General features: G+C 33.6%; 1 protein-coding gene across 9 annotated transcripts in view; it reads left to right on the plus strand.

Annotated features, from left to right (window-relative positions):
• LOC134281100 (activated Cdc42 kinase-like) overlaps positions 1-17,570 on the plus strand; it is a 36,558-nt gene that overhangs the window by 12,777 nt on the left and 6,211 nt on the right. For 5 of the 9 annotated variants that reach the window (XM_062763569.1, XM_062763582.1, XM_062763577.1 and 2 more), the window contains 14 exons: positions 4,892-5,135; positions 6,296-6,370; positions 7,739-7,939; positions 8,105-8,257; positions 8,498-8,689; positions 8,813-8,910; positions 9,049-9,175; positions 9,493-9,642; positions 10,414-10,520; positions 10,800-10,948; positions 11,385-11,552; positions 12,949-13,027; positions 13,143-13,160; positions 17,296-17,422. In XM_062763569.1, the coding sequence (XP_062619553.1) occupies positions 4,914-5,135; positions 6,296-6,370; positions 7,739-7,939; positions 8,105-8,257; positions 8,498-8,689; positions 8,813-8,910; positions 9,049-9,175; positions 9,493-9,642; positions 10,414-10,520; positions 10,800-10,948; positions 11,385-11,552; positions 12,949-13,027; positions 13,143-13,160; positions 17,296-17,422 (1,866 nt within the window). In that variant the 5' untranslated portion in view covers positions 4,892-4,913. Of the gene's footprint in view, positions 1-4,891; positions 5,136-6,295; positions 6,371-6,465; positions 6,517-7,410; positions 7,644-7,738; positions 7,940-8,104; positions 8,258-8,497; positions 8,690-8,812; positions 8,911-9,048; positions 9,176-9,492; positions 9,643-10,413; positions 10,521-10,799; positions 10,949-11,384; positions 11,553-12,948; positions 13,028-13,142; positions 13,161-17,295; positions 17,423-17,570 lie in introns of those variants that run through there. The other 4 variants (XM_062763593.1, XM_062763585.1, XM_062763599.1 and 1 more) reach the window with 4 other exon arrangements.

The following is a 17,570-nucleotide window of genomic DNA, read 5'->3' on the forward strand; positions in this document are numbered from 1 at the left end:
ATTGTATTCCAGAATGGACTTCAAATGGTTTCAAGTTCCACTTTTATTTAGATCTGATGTGGTATGATCTTATTAGTGATACATTTCTTCCAGGGATTTATCCGGAATCTGTCATGGATTAGTGAATTCCTGCAATGGTTATATAGTGACGTTTTTATGGAGGTCACCAACTTTTTGTGTTTTCCGTGGATTAATAGGACCTAGTTAGAGAACGCTGAGGTGTTCTAGAGTGATAAATGGTTGTTTCATGCCAAGCAAGGTTTTGTCCACCCGGGATTCATATTTTGTAAATAGATCTTTATTCTTTGTCAAATAAGGTATCAACCTACAATTTCTTAACCCAGCAGGGTAAGGGCCCCATACATCATATGACCTCATTAACCAACTTTATAGACTTCTAAAAAATTTAAACAAATACATTGTGACAAATTGTTGTCTTTTTTCACTGCATGGTGTGTTCTGTTCTGTTTTATAAGCCCTGTAGTTCAGATTATGTCTTCCTTTGAAGTGCATCGTCGTAATGGCAAAAATTTCATTGTCAGTGTACCCAGGATACATTTTATATTTGTAAAGTGCATTATGGGCTGTAGCTGCTCATTAATCACCATTGCCAGTGGGGAGTGCCATGTCGTGGTGTATGTTTGGAATCAAAATAATGTGCCTTTACTTTAGGCACCCACAAGATAGAAATCTGACAAGAGTTTTACTTTTTAAAAGGCAGACTCCACCAAAACTTTTCATTGATTACTCTGTGAAGTTTAGATTTTTCAAGATTTTTGAGCACATGTAGATTTCTGGATAGAAATTCATGGTCAAAATGATCGTTATCATCAGCTTAAAATAATTCAATCTCTTTACTGAAAGCCAGGGCCTGGGTTCATTTTCTGGGTAAATCTGATAAAAAATGGTTTGATGCCCATGAAATCTGCATTAATTAGCCATTGATCTGTTCATAAAGGCTGCAAAATGATAATCTCCCTGTAGCATTTTATCATTGATTTCTGCCATTGCCTGTAATTTCCTTTACCTGATTCAGAAGTCAGAGCCTGTTCCTGCTTCTGCTGGTACTGTGACATTGATCAACCATTCACAAATTGACACTTTATAAATAACTAATGTAAAAGAGTAAAAAATCAGTCATGCAGCTGCAATAAAACTCTTAAATTTCCTTTGTTTGTAGTCTGATGATAGTTGATACAGTCATTTTTTTTTTCTTATTTTCATGCACAATTACCCTATTTGTCCTTAGCTTGCTTGTTTCTTCAGTCTCAATTTTTATGATTATATCTAAATTTTAATGCTGAGTATTGGATATTTGAATTTGATTAGAATTTTAGTGATAAAATCTGAACTTAAAATTGCCATAGCAATCACCTTTGTCCAGCAGTGGTCAACTGACTATCAGCTCTAAACACTGTTGATCAATGTTCATAGGAAATTCTAGAAAACAAATTAAAACATGTGAAAATGTGAATGTTAAGGTACTGGGACTCATGCACCAACATTAATTTCGAGCTCACTGCAGTTTCTGGTGAATATTAAGCTTTGTTAGGCCTTGTCGATTGATCATCGGATAAGAAGTGTTACTTCGTTTGAAAACTGCCAGACTTTACAGTTTTCTTCTCACATCTGACACAAACAAAAAACCTATTCAGGAATATAAATTTGGCATCCATTTACTGCGTTATATGTCATTACAGTTTAATAGACACCCATTAAGTCAAATGGGGATATTTTTTCATGGTTTAGGCACGTAATGTGTATTATTTATCGTACACAAGTATGTCGTTTTTCATAATAAATAGCTAGTATTGTTTCAATGGTGGTATTACTTTACAAGTACCTACAAGGGACCTTTGACTTGTAATAGATAAATTGTAGGTGTATTATCAGGTATTTTATTTTCAATATTTTGCACGAAGGCTTTTTTGTTCAGGAGCTTAATTTCTCGTTACTTTGCAGTAAAGAAAAATTCCATAGATATTGTACATGCATCATGTCTTTTAGATGTTTTGATTTGCTTGTATGTAGCATTATCACATAGAGTTATTTCTGAGGGTTAATGTATCTCGATGGCACCAGATTCTGTAAAAGCAGTGCAGCATAACTTGTATAACTATTTAATGGATACCTGCCAGGGAAGAGAAGGTAGCTTTTTTTGTGTGACATCCACATTTGTTTTTTGTTTTGAAAGCTGTTACGATTAAGAGGTGTCAATACCCTGTGAAGTGAATAAAGAGTTTAAAGTGGTGACCTTAAGACAGAGTGAATAAGAAGTCCCCATACTCTCTTGACCCATTGTCTTTAGAGGAAATACTTAAAAATAGACTGAAGTTTGTAGTTTTTTGTCAGCTTTTTATTGTAGAATTTGCTTCAACTTCCTTCAGAAGAAAGTTGAAGCATCTTTCAAACAGGGAAATGGCAAAAGGGAATCTTGAACTTATTAGATTAGAGCATTTCCTTATATATCACCTCCATGATCAGATGTAGGAGAAAATAATGTAAAACACCTCATTTAGTCTACAGACGGTCTATTTTGTAGGATCTCTTTGGAATGTATTGATCTTCAGTGTATATAGCTGCAGCTTTTAGTGTCTTTCTTCAATTACTGCACAGATGTTCTGCATCAGAACAAATCCCTAGCCTAACAGCTTGCTACATCTGAAATGTAAAATACAGTCAGATACACATTAACTCATACACCATGACAAGTATTTGTTAAAATTATAGGCAAAAGGAGATTTCTCATCTTGATACTTTTAAAAAGCAACAAAGAGATTTAATAAAGATTTTATCAAGTGTCATATTTATGTACATCTATATTATATTGGGAGTGTTATAGAAGCCGGGGGGTTAGAGTCATGTCAAATGAAAAAGAAGGTTAAAAAAATTACAAGCTGCCATAATGCCTCATTTCCAGTTTATAGTTTTCGAAACTTCATTATGGATGGGTGCACAACATTTCATATATTGTGAAAACTTAATGTAGCAAGAAAGTAAAATAAGTAAGTGTTTTAGGGATGGTTACATAAAGAGAGAGAGAGATGTATTCTGCTTTTTTCTGCTGAAGTATGGATTCTTAGATCCTCTTTCAACCAAGTTTTTATCTAGATTCTGAATCCAGTTACAAGTATATCTTTGTCATTGGGCATATATAGTCTGTAAATAGAATCCATACTACATGGGAAAGAGAAATAAGTTATACTTTTGCTGCCTGCTTTAGGAGCATAATGGGTTAACCACATCTTGTATGTGCACTTAACAATATACATATACTGACTCCTGTATGAATAAATAGGTGTCGTTTTACTTTTGAATTTTATGTAAGAGATAAGAATCTGTAACTGTATATTCTAAAAGGCCTGTAAACAACAATAAGTCATGGACTGATTCATAAACAGAGTAAAATTTCAGAAATTGAACTCTGAGCCACCAGATTTCGGTTGGTGTGGAGTTCAGGATTCAGTATTGTAGGTTTTACTTGAAGAAGAATCTGTGAATCTTTTCTCTCGGGTTTCATCCTTGGAGATGTGCCATGTTTACATTATGGTCCATATTAACAGAAGACCGTGACAGAACTTGAATGAATAATTCATTATCTTCTTGTGCCCCCAGACTCTGTAAATCCCAGATCTGTCTCCAAACATTTCATCAATAAACCTGATATTTCTACTGCATCAGCATGCAACCCACTTTATAGTTTATAGAATTGTGTCATGGATCTTTTGCAAAAAAAAAAAAAAAAAAAAAAAAAATAGATAATTGGTAATGGAATCAATTATGATAACTAGAACAGTGTGTTTATATATATTTTAAAAGAGCAAAGTCATTTCATGGATTTTTAAATGACTAGTTAAATAAAGAAATATGAGGACTTGTAAGTTAATATTTTTTATTGCCCTGAATTACATGTAGGTAAACACACATGTACTTTAAATACTGAATTATTGACTTAGTTCAGTGATTATCCAGATTTGCAGAGGACACAGGTTGCATGTTAGGTTTTGTTTTGGGTCAAGTGTATCGGGTAAATTCATGTGTCAGATGTGTCAAAATGATGTACATACATACTGTCTCTTACATTGTCAGGTTTAGTGGAGGATATTTTCATTCATAAGTGACAATGACTGTTCACTGTATTTACATGGTACAAAGCCCTTCAAGCATCTGTTGTCACCCAGTCTAGTGTACAGTAAAACACATCTATACAGGACACCACTGGATCTAAAGAAATCAGTTGAATAAGACAATATTCTAGAGTAAATAGCATTTTGAACCTTTGAAATAACTTAAAAGGAACTTAATGTTGTATTAGACAGGATCTTGGAATCCACAGCATCCCAGTTAGACAAGTTTCACTGTATATATCTATATATCAGTAGTAGATCATGCATCTATTTCTAATATCTGTACAGTGTGTATCTGCTAATCAGATGGTTGCTAATTATATAGGTTATTGTGTATTTACTCTAATCTGGTAGCTATTTCACAGTAAGGCTTTGGAACATTCAAGGAATGTACAGGATGTATTTTATCTGATAAAATCAACCTGACAGATGATTCACATCCCCCTACTGAAGGTTTTTTTATGGTTCGATTTTTTTCCCCCAGCTCAGGATAGAAAAAAAAATGCTTTCTTTTTCAAATGAAATGAAAGCAAAAAATGCCAATTTAATATGATTTATTCAGAGATATATCTCTATCTACCCAGTGTTTAAGTTTCTATGTTAGAAATTCAGAACTACTCATATATATATATTAACCTTTGTTGTACTGTATAAATTTCAAAAGTCACAAATTGAAATGTATTTTTTGAGATTCAGAGTCTAACCCAGTCTCAATTATGACATCTCAATACCTGAACTATAAGCACTTGATACTTTTTCTACAGGTCAGTCTAACTGTCTGTGACAATGGGGACAGTTAGGGATTTGCACGATTTCCTGGAGGAGGCAGAGCTTCTTCACTACTACAGCGCCCTCTGTAATCAGCTGAGGATCAACACCGTACCTCAACTCAAGTATGTGGAGGAGGAGGACCTCGCAGGAATCGGCATGTCAAAGCCCGAAATGAGGCGCCTCAAGAAAATGTATAAAAAAGAATGTCCACACGGAGCTCTCGGGAAAATCAAAAAGGTAAAAACTGGGAGAAGGGTAGCAGCCTCTCAGATGCACAGTGTTGTGTGAAACAGGTTTATTTTCCCTGTAATTTCAACATTCAAGACCATATTTTAAGAAACAAAATCATTATATAGGAAAAAAGGATATAACAATGTCGTGATGTCAGTTACCATGTCTTTTCACCACAATGAACAAGCATGTACGTCGTAAACAAAATATGATGAGACACAGCCCTCCAAATTTTGAACTAGATTTTAATGTTCTTTTGAATGTAATTTATTTTATTGCACTTCAACTGAAGATGTATAAGTTTTAAAATTGGATGAGTCATTTACACCAACATAAAGATAAAAACTTTCAGAAGAATTTAGCTGTTTTATCTCTTAACATTACACCAGGGCTGTTTTGGGTGTACAGCTTAAGTTTTCTAGTTACAAATGTATTCTGACCAGAAAACCTTTGGAATTTGTAGAGTACCGGTAGTTTTGTTAAATGCACACACTCACACTTCTTTTCTACAGCCCAGAAACCAGTAGCCTGTTTCTTGAATCAACAGGAAAAAGTTCACATGTCTAGAATGCTTCTTGTTTGCCATGATAAGTGGTTTTTTAAACCATTAAATTTGAGTATACAGAATATATTTTAAAGAGATAAACCCCTGCAAAGTTATCTTATGTTTTTGATGTATGTTAAAAATAACTTGTCTGTAAATAAATCTAGTGATAAAGTGTGCTACAGATATCATTAGATGAATTAAAAAATTATGACAGATGGGCACTCTTATTAAGTTTGGTTAACTGGAGGATTTGACACAATAATTTACTTGTGATGTAGTTTAATGGCTTTTTAAAGTGCATATCCTTATTAAGTAAATTATGTTGAGACCAATAGAAAAGCCTTGTCTGGACCTTAGCCAAAACTAATTACTAATGCCTTAACTTATCATAACAAAAGGCTTGTACAAATTAATTTATAAATAAACTTGTCAAAATTTGGAATCCCGCAGCCATAAAAAAACACAAACCACATTGAGCATAAAAAAAACATAAATTTTTGAGAACTAGCACACATGGAACTAAAAGGGAAATGTGTGAAGCATAAGTTTTATATAAAAAGCAGAGATTTGTGATTTTGTGAATTCCAGCGCTATTTTAGAGGATGAATTGTTTTACCAGGCTAAAGACGCAGTAAGACGCGCCTCCATACGACTTACTGGAGGGAGTACTCTAGATTTATCAAAGGATCCAGAGGTATCCCAAATGTAACATCTAATCACCCCCTACTCTACTTAAGGGCATGAAATCAATTGAATGTCTGTTAACTTTGCTCCTTCCCCTTGTTTCAGGACACACTAGCTCTTGTGAACACTTTAAATACAAAAGTCACTGCTAAAGTGGTAAGAACTGTGTTTAATGAGAGGAAATCCTTATTGCTGAGCCTTTAAGGAAATGCATTAATTTTACTCCATACTGTTTCATTCATATCAAAGTATGAAAAAAAATTTCCTCTGTGGTTAAATATTGTTAATATGATAAGGAAGACACTTTCATAATACATTCTTTTATTCGGTAATATTAATTTAAAATGTAAGTGATAAAGTAAATAATGATGTAATTTTCAGAGCAGTAATAAGGTTTTCCAGAAGTTTAGTTTTTTACCTCAGTATTATATATCAGTAGGACCCAAGATTTTATATTTTTGTTTTGGCTGCACATCAAATAACTGTACATACAGGAAAATTTGATGGAGCAGTCTTATTTTTTACAGTTATATACCGGATGAATAGTGTGTTTGCAAAATAGTTCTTTTGTTTTAATAGGTTATTCACCTTGAAAGCAGTTGTCGTTAACTAGATTAGGAAAATAGTTTCTTCTAATATAGACGGACTAAACAATTGAGTACTCTATGTGCATGATTTAGACCATTTAGGCTGCAAGAGTTCCTTCCCTTTGATACTGTCTTTAACAGGAAGTAAACTCTTCAGATACTTGAATACAATCAGCTTCTGCAGGTCTTGTTTCCTCTAATGAATGTGTATATACATGTACATGATTGTACTCATTTTCAGCTACAAATCATTTCATTTACTCTTGTTATACATATACATGTACTTGTTATGATATATATCTCAAAACTAATAATATTGCATGGTATCAATAATTGAAAGTTTTTTGTATCATTTTATTCTTATTCATATCATATGCAAACTGTACAAGAAATAAATCTTATATATCATTAATTAAAATTCTATTTTTAAAAATCATATCACCATTAAATAGTTTGACAGCTAGTAATGATTGGATTAAATTTAATTGGATGTTTGCTGTTATTAAAATAAAATAGAAAAGAGAAATTCATTTTTATCACCACCATGTGCATTCTTGTGGCTTTTTGATTTGAGAAAAGTGTCGTCTCTGATTTCACATAAACTGAAGTGATATGAGGTCATCACTTAACATTCATAAAGCTCATACCCTTGTTGATACATTACTGAGCATGTAGAACATTGTATTGAAAATGGAGGTAAAGGTGGATGGTGTACAGCTATTAATTGACAAAAGTTTACTGAAGGATCTTTTTTTTGTGTGTGTGTTGATCATGTGAATCTGTTATTTCAGGCCATTCTAACTCGGTCTGATGGACCAAATCGCACCCTCAGTCCCTCCCCCCCAGAACAGAGGTCACGACCCACATCATACATCGTATCACCAGGGAGACAGATCATCCCAGCGGAGGCAATCCACATCAATAAAACTCTTGGAGAGGGGGAGTTTGGGGTTGTACAGCAAGGAGTCTGGACAACAGAGAGAGGCGAGAAGGTAGGAAATCACGCAAATCACTTATTGACTGTAAGCGTGCTCTCTTCATCAATTTATATAAAGTTGAAATGAGGAGCTCGTCATCCATGGACTGTTTTCTGTAATTATCATTTTACTTAAGGTTGAAATGAAAAGGTAATCATCTTTGGATAAATCTGCTTTCAGGTCCAGGTGGCATTAAAATGTCTAAGTAAGGATCGTATGGAGAATGGGACCCAGGAATTCCTGAAAGAGGCAGCCATTATGCAGACCATTGATCATGAGAACATTTGTGCAATGTTTGGGGTGGTCATTGATAAAGATGACACTCTCATTTTGGTAAGTTCTAAACAATAAAGAATTATCAATTGTACCAAAAGAAAGGTTACTGATTGACATTGAAAGTAATATTGTAAAGCCTTGTTATCAGCATTGTTACAGACTCTTTGATCTTGGGTTCCATAATAATTTGTTGAACTTTATCAAGAAATTAAATGTGTTTTTTTTAATCATGTTAACAATATCTACCATAAATGTTTTTGTAGGATATACTGTATCAAATTTTTCTTTATTTATCAGGTGACTGAATTAGCTCCTATGAGATCACTCCTTGAGTGTTTAAAAGAACCAACTCTTAGATTAGACTTTCCCTTATCCAGATTGTGTGATTTTGCTCAACAAATTTGTGATGGAATGAGTTATTTGGAAAGTAAACGCCTTATTCATAGGGATTTAGCAGCTAGGAATATTCTGGTGTTCAGTAAACACAAAGTAAGTATTGCCATAAGTAGATGATTTAGTGAGGCCTAGCTGGTTCCGTGTTGTGGTTTTTGTTGTTAACACAAGGAGGATATTCTCTGTGAGAAAATAATGTGATTTTTTGGAATTTTCCAGGTGAAAATAAGTGACTTTGGATTATCTCGAGCCTTAGGTAGAGGGAAAGACTACTACCAAAGCAAATACAGTATTAATCTCAAACTGCCCATTGCATGGTAAGTGTCATATCCATATTTTCAAAATGAGGATGATTACTATAAATCAGATTGATAAGACATGGAAGCGATGTATTTGCCAGGAAATGGCCCATCCCTTTACCTAGAGTTCTAGTTACCCATTGTGTCATTGCTTAGGTGTGCCCCTGAGTGTATAAATTACCTGAAGTTCACATCAGCCAGTGATGTTTGGGCTTATGGAGTCACACTATGGGAAATGTTCACATATGGATTTCAACCATGGGCAGGACTAAATGGGCAAGAGGTTTGCACATGTATTTTCCATTCTAGAAGTACGGTAATGGTAAAATATTTTTTAAAATATTTGAAAAGGTAATTGATCTTAACAGTTATCCAATTCATGCCAGGTAGTAATCCATTTCATATTTGTATGTATTTTTGAAACAAAAATGAAAATTGTTTAGGCTTTATATAATTGGGATAACCTTGATAGGTTGAAAACATCCATGGATATGTTAAAAGATGTAATGTTGATAAATTGTCAAACTAGATAGGTACAGACATACTCAGTAGTTTGTTATACTATTATATCTGTGAATGAGTGGAATTTTTCTGATTTAGATCCTTGAGGCAATAGACACACCTAACTCCCAGCGGCTAGAGTGCCCTGACCTTTGCCCTAAGGACTTCTATGATCTCATGCTGAAGTGTTGGTATCACGACCCTCAGAAGCGACCTACTTTTGGTGAAATCAGCATCCTGCTTCCTCAGGTAAGAGTACAAGTCACCAGGTAAATGCAGGTGACAATCTACCGGGTCATCACTGCACAGGGCAGACTTTAAAGACACATTCAAGGCTCTTAAATTTCAATTTAAATGTGTGAAATTGATACCGGGATTTGATAACAATGTTGGTAGCAGGTAGATTGTTTTAAGAAGATCATCTCAAAGGGTTGTCAAATTGTTTTCAACCCTCTGGAAAAATAAAAATCTGGGCTTGTCAGTGAAATGTTGAAATCTGATAAAGACAGTGATTCATGTTGAAATTATTTACAAGCTGCACATCTGTACACGTATATTTACCACTCGGAATATATCAGCATGTATAAATCTGTCTTCTGTAGAATGCATGTGAAGGGGTAAGTGTGCCGTGTGTGTTGTAACTTGTGTATGTGCTGTGTGTAACACTGTGAGGTTCTGTTCAGGGTACATGTACTGACGGAAGATTCTGTTGAAGCAGGAAAACTAAGGAGCATTTTCTTCCTCAGAATCAACGGGCAGCTTGTTACTTCATTTATGAGGATTTTATGTTCAGAATTTTTTTGCTTGTATATTTTGATTTGGAGACAGATTTATCTGTATGCTGAGGGGAGGAAGGGAGATGCATTGAAATGCTGCTAACCTTTTTTTTTCTCTCTGGGAATCATTATCAAGAGAGCTCTCGAAGTTTCAGTTTTCAAACACTTAGTCAAGATAAGAGGACATTAATGCTTGATATGTTTGTAATATGGTGTGTTAACTAGATATTTTTCTGTTTTTCAGATGAGACCCATCACAATGAAGGCTTCCAGGGAGTTCCCTGAAGTCACAGTGCCAAAAGATTATCTCTACTATAAAGCTAATGATGTGGTCTATGTCATTGACAAAAAGTAAGGAGCTGGCATTCTCAATCTCCTTATCTTTTATCATTTGTCCTCAGTTGCTTTTTAATTTATTTTCATGAAAATGAGCCAAGTTCTTGCATACATCATGTGCAAAGTGTTTTTGAAATTTTTGACATTGATAAGATATAATCAAAATACAAAATTAAAATTAAGAAATCTGCTAGGCAGTTTTATAGTTTTCTTTATTTGGATTTTGTTTCGGCTGAAGTTTATTTTTTGATGATTTCTTTCTATATGGACATGTATGTTATATTTACTTTTCAGCACATCAAACAGTCCTGCACCTGGGTTATGGAAAGGTGTTTTAAGCAATGGAAAATCAGGTTATTTTGATCCAGTCAATTTTGTCCCCTTCATAGAAACCCGAGCTAGTCCAGCCAGCCCCTCCACTAGAACACAACTAACACGCAAAGGTATAGGGGACCCCCGGAGTGTTTGGGTAGAATTCTTGTCAATCCTTGATATAGTATTACATGTAATAGACAAGGATTAAATGGAACGGTACATATATATAAGACCTGAATCATCTTAAAATTAGATGTATAAGACACATAGATTGTTCTACAGTGTAGTTTTAACTTGTATGACAGTTTAAAGTAATATGCTCTTTACTAATACAAAAATTAAAAGAAAATGGTGTTTTGTAGATTGACTAGTGTGGTTTTGGTATGAATGAAGATTTAGATGTTAAAAAATAATCATCTGTTTACAGTGTTAAAAGTGTAGGCCTACTTTCAGAAACACGAAGTAGTTTCACATTATGGTTATAAGGTCAACTCTACTCTAGGTATAAATGGATCTTGTATTTATTAGATGTTTGAAAATACACACAATTTTATTAATTTTCAGAGTCCAAGAGAAACTCCAAAGCCAAATTATTGAGTGCCGCCATGATTAGTGGGCCTCAGAATGACCTTCGACACACGGGTCACATAGGTTATGATGGAGCTGTATTTGGAGATGTCTCATTTATAGGAGATAACTATGACAAACTGCCGCTCAAAGTCTCAAGCACAGGTAAAGTTTTATTGATATAGATAGTTCATTAATTAGTGCAAAAGAAAACCATTATACAACCACTGACGTCAGGGTATGTCATAGATATAGAAAGTCTATGATATTTAAAGTCCCTGTTTTCTTACTAGGAGGAATTTTAGATTTATCAAGTATCAGGCTTCGTTTACTTGCCGAACTTTGAACTTTGTAATCAGTAAATGTTAATTTTTGATCTCCTGAGATTTGGACGATACGGTTTAAAAGTATCCCAAATTAATGTTTTTTTAGGTCACCTGAGTAAACTCAGGTGACCTATTGCTATCCGTTTTCATCCGTCGATTTGCGTCGTCCGTCGTGTGTTAACATTTGAACATTTTCAGATTCTTCTCTGAAACCACTGAACCAATTTCAACCAAATTTGGTATACAGCATCTATGGGTGAAGGGGAACAAAAATTTTGAATTTTATGGTCCCCGCCCCCCTGGGGCCTTAGGGGTGGGGCCAAAACCACTCAAGTTAATGCAATCTTTAAAAATCTTCTTCTTTACTCCTGGACATCAAGCAGTCAAACTGTTTGCATGATTGTAATCAGCATTGAGTCCTCTACCAAAATTGTGAAATTCATGGCCCTGGGGTCAGGGGTTCTAGTGCTAGGGCGGGGCTAAAAAAGTATATTATTTCTTTTAAAATCTTCTTCTTCTTTGCTCCTGGGCATTAAATAAACTAACTTAGTGCAAAGTTATGATGAGCAAGAGTGCCTTTAACAAAATTGTGAATTTTATGGCCCCAGGGTCAGGGGCTCTGGAGTTAGGGCGGGGCTCTATTGTTTTGTAGTGAAAACACATGAATTCTTTGAAAATCTTCTTCTCTGCTCCTAGGTATTAAATAAACTAACTAAGTGCAAAGTTATGATAAGCAAGAGTGCCTTTACCAAAATTGTGAATTTCAAGGCCCCGCGGTCAGGGTTTCTGGTGTTAAGGCGGGGCTCTATTGATTATATAGTGAAAATATATATTAAATCTTTGAAAATTTTCTTCTCTGCTCCTGGGTATTAAGCAGATGAACTACCTATATAGTTACGATGAGCAAGGGCCTTAAGAATTGTGAATTTCAAGGCCCCAGGGTCAAGGGAACCATGGGGGGGCTGTACTTATATACTAAAAAAGAATGGTTTGAAATCTGCTCCTTGGTATTAATCAAATATTTTTGAAAAGCAAGGATGCATTTTCAAAATTATGATGATCAATGGTGCCTCTTTCAAAATTGTGAATGCCATAGCATCTGGCTTAAAACATGAATCAAATTCAATCACTGGAATGTTGTTGCATAATGCTCAGGTGACCTATAAGGCCCATGGGCCTCTTGTTTTCCTGAATTCTTTATTTCTTTATTTTAATTTTTGTTTTCATTTTTGCAGGGAAACTAAATGAAATTCATAGAATCAGCCCTGATAAGGATGGCACGATGAACGGACATCTAGGATCAGGCCACTCTTGGTAAGCTGTTATACAATGTGATTTTTATGATAGAAATACTGGTACAAAGAAAACATTCATTTATATTCTCGTTAAAATACAAACTTCTTACCTAAGAACATTTCTTTGAATACAGCATAGAGAAAGAGAAAACGTAAGGTTTTTGACTTTTTATAACCAGCTAATCCTGATGTGTATTAGGATGGCCATGCTTTTGCTATTTAAGGGGGATGTACGGCCACCTTTAGTGAAGTGAGAACAAAATATAAACATTTCTTCAAATGGCTAAAATACGTTATATTTTGATCAAATTTTAAGTCCTTATGTTAAAGATACAATATATATAACTGAATGCATGTTGTGTATATATAATCTATACTTTTGCAGAAAAATGCTTTTGATATGCTCTTTAGAACTGCGCAGCTACAGAATGCAGCAGAGCCTTAAAAAATCCAAAAAAATATGCAAACTGTGCATTAATGTTCTCTCTACAACCATTTGTTGAGAAAATGTCTAAATTTTGCACTTTTAAATGATAATTTCAAGTTCAAAACAAGGCACCGTTGTCTTCAAAAAGAGTGCAAAGAACCATGAAAGTAGTTCATGGATATACGTGGTCTATTTTTAGCACAGAATTTTGAGCAAGGGCTATCTTTAAATGTAGAAGAGAATTACAGTTGCAAAATATTTCAAATAATATGAACACTTTTAAAAGAGGAAAGATGTTATAGTGTTGCTTGAAGTAATTTATTTAGTATTATTATCGAACAGTTGTTAAATAGTGTACATATTGATATAAAAAAAAATCTTAAAGTCTTTCATTCCAGGTAAGGAAAAATAAGCACCATCAAAGTTAAAAATTAAGAGTTTGTAAGTTTGCCATAGATAACTTACTAGTATATCATCTATCAAAATTTTAATTATCACCTATGAAACACAAAAGAAATAAGACACATATAATCGATATGAATGACCTTGTTTTAATACCTACTAGTACGAGGGGTGTTTAAAAAGTTCGAACTATCTCTATATCTACAAAACCACAATTCAGATCAGAAACATAGCCAAACACAAGTTCTATAAATAGCATATGCTGAAGTTTTGTTCCTTGTTTGTGATGTCACAATCTGAAAATGACGTCATGCAGGTACTTGTGACGAAAATTCTATTTGCCCATATTGTCAAAATTAAAATTTTACAAAGAAAAAAATCAACATAATTAGATATTTTATACCATCTTTAAAATGACGTTTGGTGGTCAGGGAAAAATTATGCCGTATTTATAGGTGAGAAAGAAATTCCTTAAAATTCAAACATAATTGTTGATGGAAGAAAAAGAAAAAATATCATTTAATGGGATGTAAAAAAAAAAAAAAAGAGTCGGGCCATTTGGACCAGGCAGTAATCGGGAGAGAGGGCAACCAAATATTTTATAACAAGTGGTCTTATAAGGCTAGTACATATTCCATCACGTACTTAGTAATGCAAAATTTTTTAATCTTTTGCACTATTTTGAAAAACAAACATAGGATTTCCTGGGGGGGGGGGGCTCTCACTTTTTTTGCGATGATAGACATAGCATATGCAATGGACCTTTCTTTGCAAACATTGTACTCGCTTCTAAATTTCAAAGAAACAACTTAATATATTTTATCAAGCTTCGTATGTTCAATGAGCGAGAGCTTACAACGTTGTCAACATAATGAGACATGATGCGTTTTTATGTTCAAACATTACTCCATACAATGTGTTGGTCATTGCAAACAATCTAGCTATTTATGTGAGGTGCCTGAAGGAAATCCTATAACTGCCTATTTTTTCTATCTAACTTCTAAACAAAATATACATATGTACCAATTTTCGAATGTAAGACATGTAATTACAATTTGTTTTTCATGCACCGCATATTGTTTAACATTTTCAAATTAAATGCTAAGCATCCTCCTTGCAGTGCCCCATTTGAAAATAACTTCTATCGCCACAGAAAAAAGACCCGCCGTAAACACATATGTTTAGGACATTTATCTCTTTTTTTCTTGAGTTTTAAAGAAACCAACAAATTATCAAGACTTGTTCCATGAAAAATTAAATATAATCATGGTAATAAACGGATCTATCCACAGCAGATATATGCACATGCCAACCACGTGCTCAGTGGAATAATTTTATCGAGGAAACTCGAACTGTAAACAGAACAGTTTTTCCCGATTTGCTGGAGTGGGGTTAAAATCGCGTTTTTTCATTAAACAGATGATGTGATGCAACAAATAAAAGTAGTAAGTAATATAACCTATTGATTATTACTTAGTAATTTCTTGTCTTGATGTTATTATGGTCGCATTTATTATAAAATCAATTTCTGTGTGACAGAGGAATGGCGGACGAAATAAACACATTGCCTCAGGAAGACACCCATATGAAAAATCAAATTTTAAGAATTATGGATAATGACAAGAAAAAAGCGAAACAAATGGTTGTAGCCATATTATCAGAAATCAAACTTACATCATTTTCAAGGCATTTATCATTTTATAACCAGTTCTAACATGATTAATTTCCTCCTAATTAAAACAAAATAAACTTAATTGTTTACTAATTTTGGTCTCTAACAGTAGGTAATTAATGCATTAGCACTTTGAGTAACTTTGGGCTAGTTTAGTGGAGTATTAAGCGCATTCTTATTTCTTATTTTACACCAGACTAGATCCAATATGGCTTGTACATCCCCCTTAAGACTGATTAAAAAAAAACAACTATATTTTAAGGTTAATCTCATAATGACTACTGGTACATTTAAAAGTTAGATTGGTTTGGGGGATAAATATGTGAACTTTGTGTAATTGCAAAACACTCTTCAAGGTTAACTACTTCAGATGCTCTCTTTTTTTTTTTAAGATAGAAAGAAAGGTATAAAAGGGAAAAACAAGCAACCTTGATTTAAAAATGTACTTCATAGTTTATATAGTAGGATGTAACCGGAACATGAACTGTACATATATATACAAATCAGTTCTGGACAGCATAGCCATTCTTGTTTTTGCTTACTAGACACAGCCGTGGTGAAGTGGAAAACAACAGCTTGACATAAAACAAAAAATATATATAAAACCAACAACACATACATGTATGCTGTTATCATATCACTGTATCCTTAGTGGATTTAATTTCTCATGATGTATAGCAATGATATTTTTTTATTTTCCATTCCCTACTTGTCCAATGTGTATACAGTACCTATGAATTTGTATTATAATTGTATTCTGAACATAGCCTCATTACAGTAGCTTTGAAATTCTTTCCCACATTTAGAGAATTTGCTAATTCAAATCAATGATAAAACAGTCAAAACTTGAACGTAAGTAAATTCTAGCGTATTTATTTTTGTTTACCTATTTTCTTCTGCCTCTCGGGAAAAGTCCTCATGAACTAAACAGGTATGGTAAATACACTTAGAGATCAGCTGATAAGTTATATTAGTTTCATGTTGTCATATACCAGTAGTTGTCAAATTTTTACATCCTGAAGTATATACATGTATCCAATTTTTGAATCTGGAAACCTTGTCAAATTTTAGTGATCAGAATAGGAAGTTTATGCCATTTATTCCACAAAAAATAATAATTGTAAATCTACTCAAAGTGTCAACACTTTAACTTTATATTTCCTAAATGTTGTTGCTTTGATGAGTCACATTACTGCTTTTCTCATGTTGGATTTTAAAATTTTTAAAGTATTAATGTATTTGAAATTAATGTTTAGTGATAAGTTGCACAACACATTTTAATGAAAACATTTATAGTTTTCTGCATTGAATTTCACATGTAATTCAATTAGGTGCATTAAATTTTTTTTACAATAATTATTCTGCTTTGCAACAAGAAATGAGGGGAAGCTATTATCATTGCAAGGAAGTGATTGGTGGTGGTAAGCTGTCAGCACAAGGAGATAAGAAGGCATTACAGAGAAAGCATCATAACTAGAACTGAAGCAAATGCTCTAGAAATTTTATTTGCTTTCATGCAGTCAGTTTACAAGTTCTTGATTTTGAGTAGCTTATTTGTCCATTGATCAAGTTCAATGTGCATTCAAACAAAGTTCATGTGTTGGAGGTTCATTTGTATGGTGTTTTATCATGTGTATCAGTGTTTTAACAATTTTTTTGATGAATTTGTGGAAGAAAAAGAAAATCATTTTCTTGAGAAGTTTTCTACACATATTTTAGAAGCCAGAGACTGCATGCATTTAATGTTTCATTTACATTGCTGAAGAAGATATAATGTAAATTTCAGGATAAGCCAGGAATCGATAGACAGTACATTTGCACTCAAAAGTGATGAAAACCCCAACAAGAACTTAGAGTACACGGATATTGATGATGATTCAATTTTTGCTGATTTCAAAATGCCAGATATATCAGTGAGTTCATAAAGACTTAAAAGAAAATAAATGCCTGATTAAAAGATCATTCTGAAATTGAAGAAAAAAGTCAAAGTTGAGTTCCTTGATGCACAAAGTTCATTATTGATATCCTATTATGCTGATTTTCACAAGAATACTTTTCAAT

Source organism: Saccostrea cucullata, unplaced genomic scaffold (assembly GCF_032062105.1).
Source record: "Saccostrea cucullata isolate Sc308-1 unplaced genomic scaffold, CSIRO_AGI_Scuc_v1 ctg105, whole genome shotgun sequence".
Lineage (NCBI taxonomy): Eukaryota > Metazoa > Mollusca > Bivalvia > Ostreida > Ostreidae > Saccostrea > Saccostrea cuccullata.